Raw genomic sequence first — 19,985 nt, 5'->3', positions numbered from 1 at the left:
AAATTTGACTCATTAAATGGTGTAGGGACAGAGGACAGGAGAGGCTTAGCCCAGCCTGGCTGTAATAGAGTGACCTCTGAGCTGACCATAGGCTGGCATCGGTGGGCAAGGGCCCCTGAGGCAGGCTATTAACCAAGAGAAGCAGGTAAGGGTTTCAAGTGGGTGTAGGGGTGGAAAGTGTGAGATCACTAAGCTGATTTTTTCACAGGGAGGCTAGCTCTCCAACACAGTGCCAGGCACATCATAGACTGAGGTTGTTTATAATTTATCCTGCAATTATTATCGAGGTCTTCCTGTAGGTGCTGGGGATAATGTGGAAGATCTGAATGGCTGACTCTAACTATGGGGCTGTGATCCCAGAACTAATAGTTAGCTCCGCCCTTGGGGTGGGGAAGTGTAAGGGGCTTTTCTGAGTGAAGCTTTTCCTCTGCTTTTGTCTCTGCCTGCTAGATATTTCCTCTCGGGCTGAACAGGCTGGCAGGCAGCCTGCGATGGGGTCCTGCTCGGCAGACCCCCACCTCTGCTGGGCCTCTTGGCTCCTGGGATTCACCAGCCTCCTCCTCAGTGAGTGGCCCGGGCTCCTGGGAGGGAGGGCAGTTGGGTGGAGCAGGGAGGCAGGGTCTCCTTCTCTGTCTGCTGTCTTCGCTGAACAAAAGGACTAAACAACTCTTATAACTTAGCAAATGCACTGCATTTGGTTTAGAGTCCAGGGTTGAATAGAAAGAACAAATGGCCTGTTGGCTGTGGGGAGGCTGGGAACCCTGAGCTCTGGGCGGCTGGGCTGCATTAAGGGAACCATTAACAAGGAGGTGAGGCCACTTCTGCTGCAATAGCAGTGAAGGCAGGAGAGCCTGGAGCTGCCTGGGGAGAGGGATGGAGACAAAGAAGCTCCTCCTGGGGAGAGAGGGATGGGAACGGGGCACCCCTGGCCTAGAACTCAGAGGGGACCTGACAGTGTCTGCAGCTGTCATGTGGAGGAGGGGCTGACCTGGCACCCCGTGTCTGAGCTGGAGGAATCAACTCTAGTCTGGGCCTCTTGGGCTTCTCCACTGAAAACGGAGAGTGAAGGAGCACTCTTGCCCGGGTTTGGGGCTCAGCTCCAAGCACAAAGAAGAGAGTGTTTGGAAGTCTCATATTTAACTTAAAATTACTTGTGAATTTTGCATTTCACTAGAGTCTTAGTTTTCATCTTAAAAAGTTAAGAAGTATTTATCTTTGGGTAAAGTGAATCCTCTAGGGGGATGCCCTTTTTCATGCCTGTGGGTTGCATCTCCCTCCACTGCCAAATGCTGCTCAGGTCCTGGAGACCCCAGACTGAAAGCACTGTTTTAGAGAAAATCCCTGGATACAAAGGAGGTACCCATCAGTTCGGGAATGATTGAACTAATTGAGGAGTATCTTTACCATGGAATAATATGGGGGATATAAAAAACAAATGTACCATCTGTCCGGGTGGGATTTCCAATTTCCATGATGTCAGATGCATGGATATTCATGAGCAAGATGCAGGAGACTGAATACAATGAAATTCTAATTTTGTAAATGAACAGGAGTCTTCAAAATTTAAGGGTGTCTGTGTACCCATCTGTTTATAAGTGGAGAAAATGTGGAAGGAAACAGTAGTCTGCTAATGTGGTTTCCAAGAGAAGGTGAACTTGAGGAGGAGAGAGAGGAGGGGGAAGTAGAAATGAGGGGAGAGTTAAGCAAAAAGGGAACTGAAAGAAAGACTGTCCTAAGGAAGGTTGAATATCTCATCTATGACTTTATTGGAGATTTTATGTTTACGTATAACGAAATTAAATAAAGAACTAATGGGAATATGATAACAACTAGTGAATTATGAATTCAGGTGAAAACTGTGAAAGCTCTCATTGTTGTATTTTTTTGTTCTAATATCCCAGCCACTACATGAAGTTGCAGGGAATTTTATGAAGTAGTGGATTAGAGAGCATTTGTACACAGGATGTCTTGAATTAACAATGAGCTATGCATTAGACCCCTCTAACTAGATAACTTTGTGTCCACAGTAAATGTAGGCTTTCTCCACTTCTTCAATTTTATTTAAATGGAGAAATATGTTAAATTATATAGACTTTTCTCCATAGCCCTGGGGTTGTAAGATTATATAAGAAAGAGAGAGAGAGAGAGAGAGAGAGAGAGAGAGAGAGGGAGGGAGGGAGGGAGGGAGAATAAAAGGAGGAAGGGTCAGAAAAATGGACATTTTATGATGATTTTTGAGTGTTAAATGTCATGTCATTTAAATGAATTTTAACTCTATCTTGTTTACTACCATGTCCTCCCCAGGCTTTATTTTCTTCTTCAGGATTAGATCTTTTGTAAACTAGAGAGCTCTTGCTGCCTTTCTTCTCTTTCTAAGTTTTCTTCCATTTTCCTCACATTTGGTGCTCACCACCCAGATTCTGGGGCAGATCCTCCCCTGCAGCCTGAGGGCTGAGCCTCCTCTATCCCTAGTTCCCTCCTCTCTAGAAAGTGAGGAGTCTGGCTGGGCTGCTGTTTAACCCTCCCCTAGCCAGAAGTCCTGGTTCCGGTAATCCCTCTAAGTACTTGCTTTCCCTTTCCCAGAAGAGGGAAGTTGGAGGATGAGACTCCAGGATCTGCTCAGATCCTGGTGATCAGACAACAGTGCTGGGAGGGAGGAGCCCTGGGGAGGGCAGGGAAAGGGTGGGAGAGCTGATGGGCAACTGCCTGCAGAGGAGAAGCACAGGGCAGGATGAGAGGAGACCCAGGCTCCAGGTCTGGCTCTGCCCTGTGTGACCTAGGACAAGGTCACCCACCAGGTAGCCTCCTCCTCTGTGAAAAGAGGGGCTTGGACAGATCCCCTCCAAGGCTGCCCCCCAGCTCTGACATTCTATGATTCGAGCCTCCACCCAGACAAGACTCCTGTGGCTACTTCAAGGCCTCTGCTCTCTCTCTTCATCTGTGCTGTCCTATTCCTGTGTCCTGACAGATACTGCCAGCTGGTGAGCCTGTTTATGGCACCTTCAAAGAGAAGACCCCTGGCAGTCCCTGTGGTCACGCACTCAGCCCTCCATGGAGGGAGGGCATCCTCCTCTTCAAGCCTTGTCTTTGGGATCTAGCCTGGCCCTCTGTTCTCTCTTGTCTCTGTTCCTGAGAGTGGTCACCAGACCACCTGGAAGGACATCATCTCCTTCCCCCAGAGTGTGGAAACTTGGTCTGCAAATCCTGCTCAGGAAAGCACGCTATAGCTGTGTGTTCAGAGCAGCTACCTGAGAACCTCGGCCAGAGCTTCTCAGTTTCTGTCTGTTTAGCAGAAAATACCAGCTTCTTTCTCTCTGTTCCCCTGGTGCTGACCCCCTCTTACCAATGGTAGGGGGAAATAGACAAATTTTGTTGGTCAGAATTACTGGTGAAAATCCTTTAGGAAGGGGCCACACTGGAGGCTGAAATGCTGTCTCTCAATAAGTCCACCTGCACGTTTCCCCATTGGAACAGGGCTGTTTCTTTGAGCCCCAGTTTAAATAGAGTACTTCTGATTAGTGTCCATTGCTGTACCCATAATTGCATATTTCAACAGGAGATTAACTCTGAATGCCATGATGGACTGAGTGTTAAAGAATATTTTTATTTCAGTCATTTTTTAATGAGGGAACCAGTAGCCTATTACAACTTGTTCAAAGGAAAAGTCAGAGACCACACACACACAGGCCATCAGGAACGCTGGAAAGAATTTACAAACAGATGCTCTGTGTTTACAGAGTTTATGGCATTTGTGGCTACATAGAGAAAGGTCTGGAAGGATCCACGTCAATAACAGTGCTTATCTCTGGGTGGAGTCACTCTTCGAACTTTTACTTGAATCAATTCCGTAATCCACATAATAGATTTTTATGAACATGTAATACTTTTACATTACAAAGCAACTCACTAAAGAAAGGGGAAAATGCCCACACCAAATAGACGTGATAATATAAATTTTTTCAACCCAAGCTTGAGATAACTTGTAGCCTGTCCTTCCCTCCATCTTTACCACTCTCCCGGCAGCACGGATGTCCTCAGGTACTTGGTAACATGGAAGTTGACAGTGGCCATGGAAGCCGGCTGCTGGGGACACAGCAATAAATTTCCTTTCAATCTCAGGGCTTTGGTAAACAAGAAGGCCCTGGTTGGACTTTGACTCCCTACAACCACCTATGGGATTGCATCCACGGGTGCCTGACTCCCTGGAGCCCAGGCCTGTACCCAGGAGGAGACCCTTGAGAGAGGCAGCTGGTGGAGTGGCAAGGGCACCACCCTGGGACCTGGGAATGTCTGGTTCTGATCCCAGGTAGGCTTGGTCGAGGATAATCGTCATCACAATGAAAAGGAACACATTTATGGAACAATTATTGAACACTGTGCTGAAAGCTTTCATCTTCTTAAATCCCCATGATAATTCTATGAGGTAAGCACTATTGTTATTTCCATTTCACAGATGAGAAGGCTGAAGGCCGAGAGGTTAAATAACAGCGCAAGTCCACACAGCCAGAAAATGGAGGACCTGGCCTCAATTCAAGTCTTGCTGCCTCTAAAGTCCAAGCTTTAGACCGCTTTGTTACACTAGGTCACCCAGTCTGACACCTTAGTCCATCTCAATAAAAACACACTTTGAAGTGGAACTGAGAGGCTGTGAGGATGCTGTGGGTTTTGTGTGGTGCAGCTACAAGGTGGTGGAGCCTCCGCCACGTGTGACAGGCCCCCTCCCTCCCTCTCCCATGGGATGTGTGGTGTGGGATATAAACTCCCCTTGTTCTAAGACCCTGGGGTATTGTAATTATTTGTTGCCACAGAAGAGCCAGCCCATCCTGACTGCACTGCCTAGAAGGAGAGGGAAGGGAGAGCAACATTCATTACTGTATTAGTTATCTATTGCTGTGTAACCGGTTACTCGAAAAGTTAGTGCCTTAAAACAACACAATGTATAGTATCACAGCTTCTGAGGGTCAGGATCCAGGGGTGGTGTGGCTGGGTCCTCTGGCTCAGGGTCTCTCAGACTGGAATCAAGGTCTTGGCTGGGGCTGCAGTCAGCTCAAGACTCAGCTCAAGACTCAAGAATCCACTTCCAAGGTCACTCGTGTGATTGCTAATAGGATGCAGTTCCTGTGACTGTTGGCCTGAGGCTGCTCTCGGTTCCTCACCATGTGGGCCTCTCCACAGAGCAGCTGACAGCATGGCAGCTGGCTTCATCAGATGGAGGAAGAGAGAGTGGGAGCAAGACGGGTCACAGTCTTGTGTAACCTCCCATCGCTAAGTGACATCCCATCACCTTTGCTGTACCCTGTTCCTTAGAAGAAAGTCACTAGGTAGAGACCACACTCCAGAGGAGAGGGTTACAAAGGGTGTAAACATGAGGGGGGCGTATCTTTGGACCCACTTTAGGAGGTGCCTCCTACAAATACCCACTTAGTATGTGCCAGAAAATGTGCTGGTGCTTTTGATCCTTGATCTCATTTAATTCATACTATCATTTTGAGGCAGGTAAGGAAACAGCAAGTTAGCAAGTTTAAGTAACCTGCTCAAGGTTACACTCACTAGAACCAGGAATTGATTCCAGAATTGCTCCAAATTCATTATACTAGGCTGCTTTTTAAGAATTGAAGGAGTATATTGGATGGATTTCATTAAAAAGATGGGTTCTGCAGGTCTCTCTCTTTAATACGTTTTTTTTTTTGAGTGAGCAAGATTAGTCCTGAGCTAACATCCATTGCCAATCCTCCTCTTTTTGCTAAGGAAGATTGGTCCTTAGCTAGCATCTGTGTCCATCTTCCTCTATTTTGTATATGTGATGCCACCACAGCATGGGATGATGAGCAGTGCATGAGTCTGTGCCAGGGATCGGAACCTGCGAACCCCAGGCCACCAAAGCTGAGCGTGTGAACCTAGCCACTACGCCACCAGGCCGGCCCTCTCTCATTCTTGATCAAAAAACACTCACATTCCCATCTTCCAATGCCCTAGGTGTCTGTAGCACTGAGGTCAAGACTTCTGGAGCACATGGTTCTGGAATTCAGGATTCTGGAGTCCACGTTCATCTGAAGGGGATTCAAGGAGGTTCTGTGTTGTTTCACGTGATCAAGGAGCCAGGAACTGAGCTGAAGGAGATCTCATGGGGCTTTGGCCCTGACTTAAAATACAGAGTCATGCTGCGAGTCCATAATGGGTCAGAAGGGACTCCAACCTGGGTCAGCCTCCAGGACAAGTACAAGCAGAGGGTCCACGTGGCCACCATGACAACCCTGAGGATCGAGAACTTGACCCGTGAGGACAGTGGGCCCTACCGGGCTCGAGTCAGCTTCACTGGAGGAGTGGAATCTAGCCAGATTTTCCACCTCATTGTCTATGGTACGTGACACCCCCTCACCTCAATCCCATGGCTATGGCTTTCTTTTGTACCTATAAGTGTCACATAGGCCTCATTTAAGGACTCTTTCCAGATGCCAGCCTTCAGGCTCTATTTTCTCCCTTGAAATTATGATAAGTGGGTTCACCACAAGTGGAGAGCAGAGCTGAGATTCACACCAGGGATAAAATCACTTCAGTGTTTTGGGAGAGGAAAGTGGAAATTTGGGGGAAATGGAACTTTTGCCATAACACTTATTGTTCTTTAGAGGATAAGTTGACTTGATTTGTGTATCAGTTTTCTATTGCTGCTATAACAAATTACAGTAGTCCCCCCTTATCCATGGGGGTATGTTTCAAGACCCTCAGTGGATGCCTGGAACCGTGAATAGTATTGAGTTGTACATATACTATGTTTTTTCATATTCATACATACCTATGATAAAGTTTAATTTATAAATCAGACACAGTAAGAGATTTAAAGTAACTAATAGTAAAATAGAAGAATTATAACGATATACTATAATAAAATTTGCTGTGATCTTAGCAAGCTGGCATATGATTTTTTTTCTGAGTCTATGGAATATTTGTTTTTATTGGTAATTATTATTTCATAAACAGAGAAATATAACTATAGTCAGCCCTCGGTATCCATAGGTTATGCATCCACAGATTCAACCAACCTTGGGTCAAAAGGCCTACAATGGTTGTGTCTGTACTGAACATGTACAGACTTTTCTTTTTTTGCAGTAACATTGGTTTATAACATTAAATAAATTTCAAATGTACATCATTATAATTTGATTTCTGTGTAGATTACATCATGTTCACCACCCAAATACTAATTACAATCCATCACCACACACATGTGCCTAATCATCCCTTTCGCCCTCCTCCCATTCCTCTTCCCCTCTGATAACCACCAATCCGATCTCTGTCTCTATGTAATTGTTTGTTGTTGTTTTTACCTTCTACTTATGAGTGAGATCATACTGTATTTGACTTAATCCCTCTGACTTATTTCGCTTAGCAGAATATTCTCAATGTCCATCCATGTTGTCACAAATGTCCAGATTTCATTGTTTCTTATGGCTGAGTAGCATTCCGTACCACACCTTCTTTATCCTTTTGTCCCTTGATGGGCACTTAGGTTGCTTCCAAGACTTGGCTATAGTGAATAATGCTGCCATGAACATAGGGGTGCATATATCTTTATGCATTCATGTTTTCATGTTCTTGGGATATATACGCAGCAGTGGAATAGCTGGATCAGGTGGTAGTTCTATTCTTAATTTTTTGAGGAATCTCCATACTATTTTCCATAGTGGCTGCACCAGTTTGCACTCCCACCAGCAGTGTATGAGAGTTCCCTTCTCTCCACACCCTCTCCAACATCTGTTGTTTCCTGTCTTGTTAATTATAGCCATTCTGAAAGGCGTGAAGTGATATTGTAGTTTTGATTTGCATTTCCCCGATAGTTAATGATGTTGAACATCTTTTCATATGCCTGTTGGCTATCTGTATATCTTCTTTGGAGAAATGCCTGTTCAGATCTTCTCCCCTTTTTTAATTGGGTTGTTAGTTTTTTTGTTGTTGAGATGTATGAATTCTTTATATATTTTGGAGGTTAATCCCTTATCAGATATATGGCTTGCAAATATCTTCTCCCAATTGTTAGATTGTCTTTTCATTTAGTTGGTGTCCTTTGCTGTGCAGAAGCTTTTTAGTTTGATGTAGTGTCATTTGTTCATTTTTTCTATTGTTTCCTTGCCCAGTCAGACACGGTACTCGAAAATATGCTGCTAAAACAGATGTCGAAGAGAGTACTGCCTCTATTTTCTTCTAGAAGTTTCATGTTTTCAGGTCTTACATTCAAGTCTTTAATCCATTTTGAGTTAATTTCTGTGTATGGTGTAAGCTAATGGTCTATTTTCATTCTTTCGCATGTGGCTGTCCAATTTTCCCAATGCCATTTATTGAAGAGACTTTCCTTTCTCCATTGTATGTTCTTGGATTCCTTTTTGAAAATTAGCTGTCCGTAGATGTGTGGGTTTATTTCTGGGCTCTTGATTCTGTTCCATTGATCTGTGTGTCTGTTTTTGTGCCAGTACCATGCTGTTTTGGTTTCTATAGCTTTGTAGCATATTTTGAAATCAGGAAGTGTGATACCTCCAGCTTTGTTCTTTTTTCTCAGGATTCCTTTAGCTATTTGGGGTCTTTTCTTGTTCCATATAAATTTTAGTGTTCTTTGTTCTATTTCTGTGAAAGTGTTGTTGGAACTTTGATAAGGATTGCATTGAATCTGTAGATTGCTTTAGGAAGTATGAACATTTTACCTACGTTAATTCTTCCAATCCAAGATCATGGAATATCTTTCCATTTCTTTGTGTCTCCTTCAATTTCTTTCAAAAATGTTTTATAGTTTTCAGTGTGCAGATCTTTCACCTCTTTGGTTAAGTTTATTCTTAGATATTTTACTCTTTTTGTTGCAATTGTAAGTGGGATTGTATTCTTAATTTCTCTTTCTGCTACTTCATTGTTAGTGTATAGAAGCACAACTGATTTTTGTATGTTGATTTTGTGTCTCGCAACTTTACCGCATTCATTTATTATTTCTAAATGTTTCTTGGTGGATTCTTTAGGGTTTTCTATATATAGAATCATGTCATCTGCAAATAGTGACAGTTTCACTTCTTCCTTTCTGATTTGGATCCCTTTTATTTCTTTTTCTTGCCTGATTGCTCTGGCTAGGACTTCCAATACTATGTTAAATAAGAGTGGTGAAAGTGGGCATCCTTGTCTGGTTCCTGTTCTTAGAGGGATAGCTTTCAGTTTTTCTCCATTGACAATGATATTAGCTGTGTGTTTGTCATATATGACCTTTATTATTGAGGTGCTTTCCTTCCAAACCCATTTTATTCTGAGTCTTTATCATAAATGGATGCTGTATCTTGTCAAATGCTTTCTCTGCATCTATTGAGATCATCCTGTGATTTTTATTCTTCATTTTATTAAGGTGGTGTATTACGTTGATTGATTTGCATATGTTGAACCATCCCTGCATACCTGGAATAAATCCCACTTGATCATCGTGTGTAATCTTTTAAATGTATTGTTCTATTCAATTTGCTCGTATTTTGTTAAGGATTTTTGCATTGATGTTCATCAGTGATATTGGCCTGTAATTTTCTTTTTTTGTGTTGTCCTTGTCTGGTTTTGGTATCAGGGTAATGTTGGCTTTGTAGAATGAGTTAGGGAGCTTCTCCTCCTCTTCAATTTTTTGGAAGAGTTTGAGAAGGATAGGTATTAAGTCTTCTTTCAATGTTTGGTAGATTTCACTAGGGAAGCTGTTTGGTCCTGGACTTTTATTTTGGGGGAGGTTTTTGATTATTATTTTGATCTCTTTACTGGTGATTGGTCTACTCAAATTCTCTGTTTCTTCTTGATTCAATTTTGGAAGGTTGTATGATTCTAAGAATTTATCTATTTCTTCTAGGTTATCCATTTTTTTGTATACAGCTTTTTGTAGTATTGTCTTATAATCTTTTGTATTTATGATGCATCCATTGTAATTTCTCCTCTTTCAGTCGTGATTGTATTCATCTCAGCCTTCTCTCTTTTTTTCTTGGTGAGTCTAGCTAAAGGTTTGCCAATTTTGTTTATCTTTTCAAAGAAACATCTTTTGGTTTCATTGATGTTTTCTATTGTTCTTTTAGTCTCTATTTTATTTATTTCTGCTCTGATTTTTAATATTTCCTTCCTTCTACTGATTTTGTGCTTTTTTGTTTGTTCTTCTTTTTCCAGTTCCCTTAGGTGCACTGTGAGATTCTTTATTTGAGATCTGTCTTGTTTGTTGATGTAGGCTTGTATTGCTATAAACTTACTTCTTAGAACTGCTTTTGCTGTATCCCATAAATTCCGGCATGTCGTATTTTCATTTTCATTTGTCTCCAGGTATTGTTTGATTTCTCCTTTGATTTCTTCATTGGCGCAATCATTGTTCAGTAGCTTTTTGTTTAATCTCCACACATTTGTGGCTTTTTTGATTTTCTTCTTGTAGTTGATTTCTAGTTTCATGCTTTTGTAGTCAGAAAGGATGCTTGATATTATTTCAATCTTAAATTTATCGAGACTTGTTTTATGGCTTAATATGTGATCAATCCTGGGGAATGTTCCATGTGCATTTGAAAAGAATGTGTATTCTTCAGCTTTTGGATGGAGTGTTCTGTATATGTCTACTAAGTCCATCTGGTCTAATGTGTCTTTTATGGCCAATGTTTCCTTATTGATTTGGAATGATCCTAATCAGTTTGGATCATTTGGATGATCCATCCATTGGTGTATAAGTGGAGTGTTAAAGTCCCTGACTATTATTGTGTTACTGTCTATTTCTCCTTTTATGTCTGTTAACAATGGCTTTATATATTGAGGTGCTCCTATGTTGAATGCATAGATATTTACAAGTGTTATATCCTCTTGTTGGATTGTTTCTTTTATCATTCTGTAGTGCCCTTCTTTGTCTTTTGTTATAGTTTTTGTTTTAAAGTCTATTTTGTCTGATCTAAGCATTGCTACCCCAGCTTTCTTTTCATTGCCATTTGCATGGAGTATCTTTCTCCATCCCTTTACTTTCAATTTGTGAGTGTCTTTAGGTCTTAAGTGTGTCTCTTGTATGCAGCATAGATATAGGTCTTGTTTTTTTAAAGCAGTCAGCCACCGTATCAGCATATGATGTTTTCTTTTCCTTATTAAGTCAAGAACTTTCACCTTATCACTTAATGGAAGCACTTTACTGCTTCTCTTTGACATATTTGAATTGCCAGCATCACTTTCTTTCTCTTTGGGATCATTATTAAGTAAAATAAGGGTTACCTGAACACAAGCACTGTGATAACACCACGGTAGATCTGATAACCCAGCTGGCTAGTAAGCGACTAATGGATGGGTAGTGCATACACCGGACAAAGGGATGATTCACTTCCCAGGTGGATTGGGTGGGATGATGCGAGATTTCAAAACACTACTCAGAACACTGTGTAATTTAAAACATGAATTGTTTATTTCTGGAATTTTCCATTTAATATTGTCAGACCATGGTTGACCAGTGGTAACTGAAACTACCGAATGTGAAACCCCAGATGAGGAGGGACTACTGTACTACAAACTTAAATCAACACAAATTTATGAGCTTACTGTGCTGTATGTAGGTCAGAAGTCAGATACGGGTCTCACTGGGCTAAAGTCAATGCGTTGGCAGGGCCGTGTTCCTTCATGGAGGAGCCAGGGGAGAAAGATTTTCTTGCCTTTTCCACCTCCTAATGACTGCCTGCATTCCTAGCTCTCAGCCACATTCCTCTGTCTTCACAGCCAGCAATGGTGGGATGAGTCCTCCTCACAGTGCATCCTTCTGAACTCCTCTCCTTCCTTCTTCCACTTTTAAGGACCTTTGTGATTACATTGGTCCCCTCCAGATAATCCAGAATAATCTCACTATTTTAATGTTAGCTGATTAGCAACCTTAATTCTATCTATTACCTCAATTCCTGTTTGCCACCGACCTAACATATACAAAAGTTCTGAGGATTAGGACATGGACATCTTTGTCCTACAGGGTGGGGTGCACTATTCTGCCTACCATAATTCAGAAATCCTTGTATAGTTCATCCTCCTTGCCCCCTCTGCTCTTACTCAGCCCCAGCCCAAGGCCAGCCTCACTCACAAAATCCAGCCCGAAGAGCCTCCATAGATGTGGGAGAAAGTTTACCCTGTCACACTTCTTAAGAAACTCATTTAGCAACCATTTCTTTCCCTATAGTTCCTCTGCATAGAGAAATATCCGGCTATGGAGAGAGTGGCTTTGATAGCTTTAGGTCCCTGTGGGATTTCTATGACTGGCTTGTAAATCTGTCATTTCTCTTCCTTTCTGTACCACAATTCAGTGGCATGTTCTAACCTCACTTGGGGCTGTCATTCCTGGTCGCTACCACTGCATCTCCCACAAACATCTCTACTTTTGGGCACGTGGGGCCTTTCTCTGGACTCCCAGAGCTGGTCAGATGTCCTTCTTCATCATGGGCTGTGCAGTCCCGGGCATCATCTTGGCAGGATAAGCAGGGTGAGGGCCCTGGACCAAGACAAGTCCTTCATTCCCGACTACTTCTCCTTCTAGAAAAGACCCAATTTCTAAAAATAATGGGCCTTGGGTAGGTGGAGTGCAGGCTTTATTTTCTTGTGGGAGATTTTGAAGACTTTCTCAATCTAGTGAAATCACATAAGTCTTAAGTCAGTGGCTCCCTTCCTTCTTGTCTCTTGCTATATATTTAGCTTTGAGCAAGATCTATTTTAGTATAAAATGTCTCACCTTCCATAGAGGGAGGAAGCCAGAGCTTCAATGAGATAATGGATGAGAATGTGCCAACTGTAATGATCTCCACTCATGTGAGGCTCCATTCTCTTGTCCTTCCCACCCGAGAGCCAGTGCCCCATCCTCAGATCCTGGTCCGGTCACTCTCCATCACAACCGGCTGGTGCAACGTCACCCTGGATTGCAGGGCTGCGGATGTCACAGGTGACCTGAACGTGACTTGGGAGAGCAAGGGCCTCCCTAGGGAGCTGAAAGAAAGAGGGATGCTGGGACCAACCACCAACTCCTGGACCCTGACTGTGAGCCTGCCTCTGAGTCAGCCCAATGCCAACCTCACCTGTGAGGTCAGCAACCCCAAGGACCAGAAAAATGTCACCTCAGCCCTTCAGGAGGTCTGTGCCCATGGTGAGTGCAACCTGCCAGAGGGGAGGGGCGCTCTTGGAGCTCAGGGAGCACTGGGGTCTGAAGACTCTGGGCTTTTCTCCCCACCATGTTTGTCAGCACACCTCTACCTGCTCACCACACACAGGAGTCTGGGAGGCACATCCAACTTGTTCCTGCTTTTAAATGTTTCTCAGGTATCTGCCTCTCCTCTCATCCCCCTGCTGGTAGGCAGCAGCTGTACAGTACCTCTCCCCATCCCACACATCATCCACGATGAGTCCAGAGTGGTCTTTTGGAAAAGCAACTGGATTGTGTTATTTATCTGTATTGCCAGCAGGATCTGATCTCCAGTGACTCCCTGTAGGATTCAGAGTTCAGAGGCTCCTCTGCCTATGGTTTTGGCCTCTTCATACAACCCTGCTTGCTTGGGGTTCCCAAACACATTCTGCTATTGCCAGCTATTGGTCCTCTGGATATGCTGTTTCCTCTACCATCATTCCTCCCACCTTTCCCTTCATTTCCTGCCTTATTCTTTTTTTCTTTTTTTTTTTTTAGGGAATATTGGCCCTGAGCTACCATCTGTTGCCAATCTTCCTCTTTTTCTTTCTTATCCCCAAAGCCCCTGTACATAGTTGTATATCCTAGTTGTAGGTCCCTCTAGATCTTCCACGTGGGACATAGCCTCAGCATGGCTTCATGAGCAGTGAGTAGGTCCGGGCCCAGGATCCAAACTGGAGAACCCCAGGCTACTGAAGCGGAACTCGTGATCTGAACCAGTACACCACTGGGCCTGCCCCTGTTGCCTTATTCTTATTGAAGGGTTTCCCTCAGGCCCACTTGACTTCGGTAACACATGACCCATGTTGTCACACAGGGCCATGTGCTGGGTTTAAAGCTCTGCAGTGGCCATCTTGAAATTTCTAAAAAATTTTGAACAAAGGGCTCCTTATTCTCATTTTGCACAGGGACCTGCAGAGGTTGTAGCTGTCCTGCCCTCAGGCATCACCTGTAAGGAGCGTCCCTGGCCCCACACTGAGTGGCAATGCTCTGTTTCTGTACTTGTCTCCTCCGTAGCCTGGAACACTTTGAGGGCAGGGGCCATGTCTTGTTCTCCTTTGAATCCCTGTGCCAAGCACAGCATCTGGAACAGTTTGTTCACAGTGTTTCAATGACTGAATGAATGACCTGGTACCTCTGTGTGCAGCCTCGCCCCTCTAACCTATCATCCATGAGCTGCTGGAGGGATCGGATGTGTCAGCATCACTAAAACCCCCTGTTATCCTCCCTTCAACCCCCGGACTGGAGCCTCAGATAGAGTTCAACACTCAGCGTGACCCACAAGACCCTCTGAACACAGATTCCTGCCTCCCTCTGACCTTCCTTTGCCCAGATCCTCCCTGCCCTGTCCCCCTCCTGCGTGCCACAGTGAGGTGCTGGTAACTCCCAGGGGCTGGCTTTTTGACACAGCTATTTCCTGCACGTGGTTCTCCTCCCTCCTGGAATGCCGTGCCCACCCTGAATATCTGGTAATCTCCTATTCCTCCCTCAAGAATCAGGTTACCTATCACCTCCTCTGGGAGGTCCTCCCTGAAGACCCGTGTACAAGGTGTAGACCTCTATTGCACTGAGATACCTCTGGCTGGCAGACTGTTATTGTCTCAGTCTTCCCTTCTGGCTGATGAGCTTCAAGGGAGTGGACCAAGTCTTGTTCATCACAATATCCCTGGCACCAAGCAGGAGCTCAGGAACTGGTTCCATGAATGAAGCTTCAAACTCTTCCCTCTTCAGCTTCTGAACCAGGACCGTCAGACTTCTCCACATGCTCTCTCTATCTCTCCTTGGCAATTTGTATCTCATAGTCCCTCTTGCCTGAATCTTCTTCACTCTCTCTGTGTGAGGGAAACAGATTCAGATGGACAGTCCCTGGCAGGCCCTCTGCGAGCTGTCTTAGGGGCCATCGTGGCTGTGCTGTTGATCCTCGGGGTTGGACTGTACCTTTGGAAGACACATGAGAAGAAGAAGAAGATGGAGATTGGAAGAGGCAGGTTGCCCTTCTCCTTCCTGGCCCAGATACCTCCTTTCCCCCACTGGGCCCTCGGGTCCCTTCTTCCTGCATTTTGCTGCTCAGGGAATGTCCCTGAGGAGGGGATGGTGTGTAGACATGGCCTTGGGGTTCATAGCACAGGGGGATGGTACAGGTTTCCAAGGCCCGGATTCAAGCTCCACTCTGTGTTTGTCTCAGGTGCAGAATTGCAGGAGGAACACAGGAACCAGGATGGTGACATCCAGAGTGGGGAGCTGAGACAGCAGGAGTCTCGAGAGGGCTGGGACAAGGTGAGATCTGGGAGAAGTGCCTCACTGGGCTCTCCCGGGTTCCTCTGTGCCTGGGTCTGGGCATTTCTGCCCCTGCTGTCTCTTTAACTTTTTCCAGATAGTCATTGGTATTTATGAAAAGAATTTACAACTGGGGCCAGTGTAGTGCTGAGCACTTTGGGGAATTCACATGAAGTTCATGTCAGCAGCATTGGTTCCATGTGTGTCCCTCTGGGACCTCTCTATCCCTCAGCTGTTCTAGGAACCCTCTGTCTTGCATTCCTAGGGTATGGTTGAAAGACATCTAGAAGAAAAGGAGCCTCTCACTACTGTCTACAGTGCGGTCCAGAGGCCAGGCCTGGCCATGAAGATGATTTAATTGCAGAAAGCAGGAGAATCAGCATTCCTAGGACAGCTCCACGCTGAGCTTGATGCCTGCAGACACCCGCCTCTTCCAGCTCTGGTCCAGCTCCAGCTGCCCCCAGTCTGTGTTACTCTGACCCTCGTGTCCTCAATTCTCTGGGCACATGTGGCCTTGTCACTTCCTCTGACACCTCCCCAAGCTGCCCTCCCACTCATGACCCTCACCTCTGCAGGTCTAGTGCTCTTCCTCTGTCATTGACTTGGCTCTTGACCCCTCTCCTTCTGAAACCTCCCAAAGTGGACTCTCCTGACTGTACTCCTGTTAATCCCCACAGCCTTTTCTGTGTGTCATTTTGAGAACATGAGGCCAATCGTGGGGACTGTGTAGAGGTGTTGACCACGCCACAAAGGAGGGAATGAGGCACTTGGTGCTGGATGCTGAGTTGGGGGTCAATGGAGGCAGCACAGGTTGGTGGGAGCCCACAAAGAGACTGGCCCAAGGCTTCCTTTGCACCTTGTGTACGGTTCCCTCGGGGGTCTGGGGCACTCTGTGTGTGCTGTGTGCATTTTTCGGGAGGAGTTTCTAGTCTACATTAAACACTATCTAGAGCCACTGTTCTTAGCCACTTGTGCTAACCTGGACCTTGGCCTCAGCATCAGCCCATGGGTCCCAAATCCACCTTCCTATGGAGTGGGAAGAGGAATTTTTACTATTTCAAACCCCTTCAAGTCTTCTATTTCTCAGAGAATGACCCCAGAGGCCCAAAGTTGGAGTTGCATTCTTAGGAAAACAGCTTCAACTCTTGCTCTGTCTTGGAGACGGGCCCTTGGTGGTTACAATGGATGTGCAGTGTACTCCCACAACCTTGGCGGAGCTGCTGTGGGGGGTGAGGGGTGAAGTTTGTGGGAAGGTCTGAATCAGCCCTCTCCAGACTCTTCTGCTCACCATCAGCCCCCCACAACCATGCTGGCCTCAGATCCTAAGTCAGCTCTTCTTTGCTTACTGGCGTCCCTCCATCTAGAATGACAGTGCCCTCTCCCTGTCCTTTGCTACTACGCCTGCCTGTTGAAATACTACCATCCTGTCTAAAATCCCCTTCCAAGTCATATATTCCATCTATCCTTTCTGGTTCCCAAAGGTTTAGAAATGGTCTCTCCCACATCTGACTTTTTAAAATACCTTGGACATAACGAAGGCCACTGCCGCAGTCTTCCCTGGATTAGTCATGAGTCATCCCTGCAGTACTAACCTAGGGATCCCTCAGAAGGGTTTAGGGGCTGTAGGAGGCCAGGACCAAGAAGACAAGCACCTCTCTCTGTGAAGGATCTGTGCCACCCTTTCTCCCACAGGGTGGAGCAGACTGAGACCAAGGGCACAGAGGCTGCTGAAGGTCTTCTGGTGGTGGAAGCAAGAATGGACATGAACCCCCATGACCCTGCCAACGACCTCTCATGACTCTCTCTGGCTCAGAGATATGAGGTGGGGACTTCCTCACCCACCTCCAGCCTCACATTGCCTGAGGACCTGATGCAGCCTTCACTGTGGTGTATGGGAGCTTCTCCCTCCATGAAGGTCCTCACTTCCTCAAAGCCTCTGCCTCCTGCCTTGGATCCCAGCTCTGGTCAGAGATGGACTAATTGTTACTTGGAACTGTGGTAACTTGTCTGATGACCTAGATTCTTGGGTTTCTTCGTTCCCCTCCCAGCTCAGCTCAGCTCAGCTCTTCATCCCTGACCTCAGAAAGCAAAGTTCTGAGTACAGGCTTGAGCGTTATGAAGCAATGCTAGGAGCCTACTGGATGGTGCACGGATAAGCGAGGAGTAGAGGGATCCATAATAAGGCTGTTTCTGACCTCTTTTGCCTCAGGCTGAGCAGAAAGCTGAGAGAGAAAAAGATGACATCTCCTTACTGGCATCCCAGGTGACTGGTCATGGTTGGGTGTCAATGCCCATCAGCCCAGGAGCAGTGACCACCCATTGACCCTTCCCATCCTACCTAAAGCAAGGAATTAAAAAAACAAGGAGGGGAAGTGGGCTTACAAAGTTTGTTTATGAACCAGGTTTTGTCCTTTGTTATTAGTGTCACTGAGCTGATTCTGACTCCTAGAGCAGAGCAGAACCCTGCCTAGTCTTTTTGTACCATCCTTTCATCTTGTGGCGCTGTATCAGCCAATGTGCCACTGCTATTCATAGCGTTTTTATGGCCATTTTTGGGGAGGAGTGGGTGGCCACGTCCTTCTTTCTAATCTGTCTTAGACTGGAAGACCCGCTGACCCTTGCCCACCGTGGGTGACCTTGCTGATATGTGAAATACCAGTGACATAGCTTTCACCATCACAGCAACATGCAGCCGCCACAGTATGACAACCGACAGATGAATGGAGTGGTTCCTTGACCCGAAAACAAATCCAGGCCACAGTGGAGAACTAGACCACCAGGGCTAGCTTTTTTGTCCTAGGCATTTTACAAATATTATTTCTTCTAATTCTTTCAAAAACTCTCTAGGGTACGTCTTATTATCCCCATATTGCAGGACAAGTAACCAATGCCCAAAACTAGTTCATGGCAGAGCAATGCCTTAAATCCAACACAGGAAGATTCCAGCATTCACATCTTACCCTTTACCATATGGTCACTGAAGAACTTGGCATCCTGGAATATTTTGATGGGAATATCCTCCATTCTTTCCTCTCAAGGATCCTTGTCTTCTGACTCAGGTGCCCCAACTCGGGGTGAGCTCATCTAGATGATAGTTGGAGAGTTGATGGTTGAAAGAGAAATTGTTCCTTAAGTCAACAAGGGGGCCTTGGTAGGCAGGAGACGTGGAATGAGAGACCTTGCACTCTGGCTCAGAGGAGATGAAAAGATGCTTCTCTCTCTTGATTCTTGTGGGAGTTCTTTCCTCTCATACAAGGTGTGCTGTGGATTTCAGCATCTCCATCCTCAAAGCAGCTCCTGTTTGCATTATTATTCATAACTTCATTCAATAACTTTTATAAGTTTCTCATTTAAGCCTTCAACCATTCTATGAGACAGAAATCCCCTTTGCACAGATGGAAAAATAAAATCCAGAGATGTTAAGTACCTCACCCAAGTTCTCCTGAGTTTAAGTGATGTAGGCATGATTTGGGTGGACAAAGATCATAATTTCACCCATTTTGCCTTCTCCCTCATCCCAGACACACAACCAGTTACCATCTTCTATTGGGTTATCCCCCATAACACTTCTTGTATTCCATCCTCCTCTTATCTTTTATTCCTATCTTCCACTTGCAAAAATTTTACATTTCTGCCAGCAATGTATGAGGATTTCTCCACATCCTCTCCAACTTTTAGTATTTTTTATTTTAATTTTTTTGCTGAGGAGGATTTGCCCCAGGCTAACATCTGTTGCCAATCTTCCTCTTTTTTTACTTGAGGAAGATTAACCCTGAGCTAACATCTGTGCCAATCTTCCTCTACTTTGTATGTGGGACACCACCATAGCATGGCTGATGAGTGGTGTAGGTCTGCGCCTGGGATCCAAACCCACGAACCTGAGCCGCTGAAGTGGAGCGTGCTGAACTTTAACCACTCGGCCACGGGGCCAGCCCCGTTATTATTTTTTGATTGTAGCCATTCTAATGCGGGTCTAGATGTATCTGTTGTGGTTATGAATTTTATTTCCTTAATGATTAATGATGTTGAACATCTTTCATGTGCATATTGACCATTTTTATACCTTACTTGAAGAAACATCTTTCTCTAGAATTTTCTCTTCTCCTGCATTGCCCCCATCACTCCATTGAATCTGCTCTTGTCCACGTCATCAGGAAATGCCATGTTGTTGAATCCAGTGGTCAATTCTCAGTCCTCATTTCCAGTGAACTCTCAGCAGCAATGGACCTATACTCCCTTGAAACACTGTCTTCACCTTGCATTCCCCACTCACCTTTCCTTCCCTCCTACTCAGTTGTTGTTCCTTAGTTTCCTTTATCAGTTTCTTTCCCACCTCTCCAACCTCTAAGATTTGGAATATCCCAGATTTCATAACGAAACCACCCAGACCAGCTGTCTTCACTATCTACACTCATTCTCATCTGATGTTATGGCCGTGCACTAATTGCTGGAATCTGTGACCGTATGACCTAACGTGGCAAAAGGGACTTACAGATGCAGTTCCTTTCCTGGACTCCACATTATAAATATCCAACTGTTTACCTGC

General features: G+C 45.0%; 1 protein-coding gene across 2 annotated transcripts; it reads left to right on the top strand.

Moving 5' to 3' along the window:
- The first annotated feature begins 459 nt into the window (after positions 1-459).
- Positions 460-19,171, top strand: LOC147917915 (SLAM family member 9-like). Of its 2 annotated transcripts, none has more exons than XM_087441315.1 (5): positions 460-564; positions 5,977-6,360; positions 12,830-13,126; positions 15,348-15,439; positions 15,705-19,171. In XM_087441315.1, exons 1-5 carry the CDS (start codon positions 492-494, stop codon positions 15,795-15,797), a joined length of 939 nt encoding a protein of 312 aa, XP_087297441.1. In that variant the 5' UTR covers positions 460-491; the 3' UTR covers positions 15,798-19,171. The 2 variants fall into 2 exon arrangements, with proteins under 2 accessions (XP_087297441.1, XP_087297449.1); XM_087441323.1 differs by lacking the exon at positions 15,348-15,439 and adding an exon at positions 15,012-15,146 and having other exon boundaries at positions 15,738-19,171.
- Positions 19,172-19,985: the final 814 nt, after the last annotated feature.

The sequence above is a fragment of the Ceratotherium simum genome, chromosome 2, assembly GCF_057802395.1.
Source record: "Ceratotherium simum simum isolate JZ-2026a chromosome 2, ASM5780239v1, whole genome shotgun sequence".
Lineage (NCBI taxonomy): Eukaryota > Metazoa > Chordata > Mammalia > Perissodactyla > Rhinocerotidae > Ceratotherium > Ceratotherium simum.
The sequence above is the reverse complement of the archived record's forward strand: the minus strand, read 5'-3'. Positions and strand labels throughout refer to the sequence as shown.

Bases quoted from the DNA above. Each gene is read 5' to 3' on its own strand.
- LOC147917915 (XM_087441323.1), top strand. From the start codon at position 492: ATGGGGTCCTGCTCGGCAGACCCCCACCTCTGCTGGGCCTCTTGGCTC. The intron at 565-5,976 runs GTGAGTGGCCCG...CCAATGCCCTAG, and splicing joins ATTCACCAGCCTCCTCCTCA to GTGTCTGTAGCACTGAGGTC. The intron at 15,147-15,737 runs GCAGGTTGCCCT...GAAGAAAAGGAG, and splicing joins GAAGATGGAGATTGGAAGAG to CCTCTCACTACTGTCTACAG.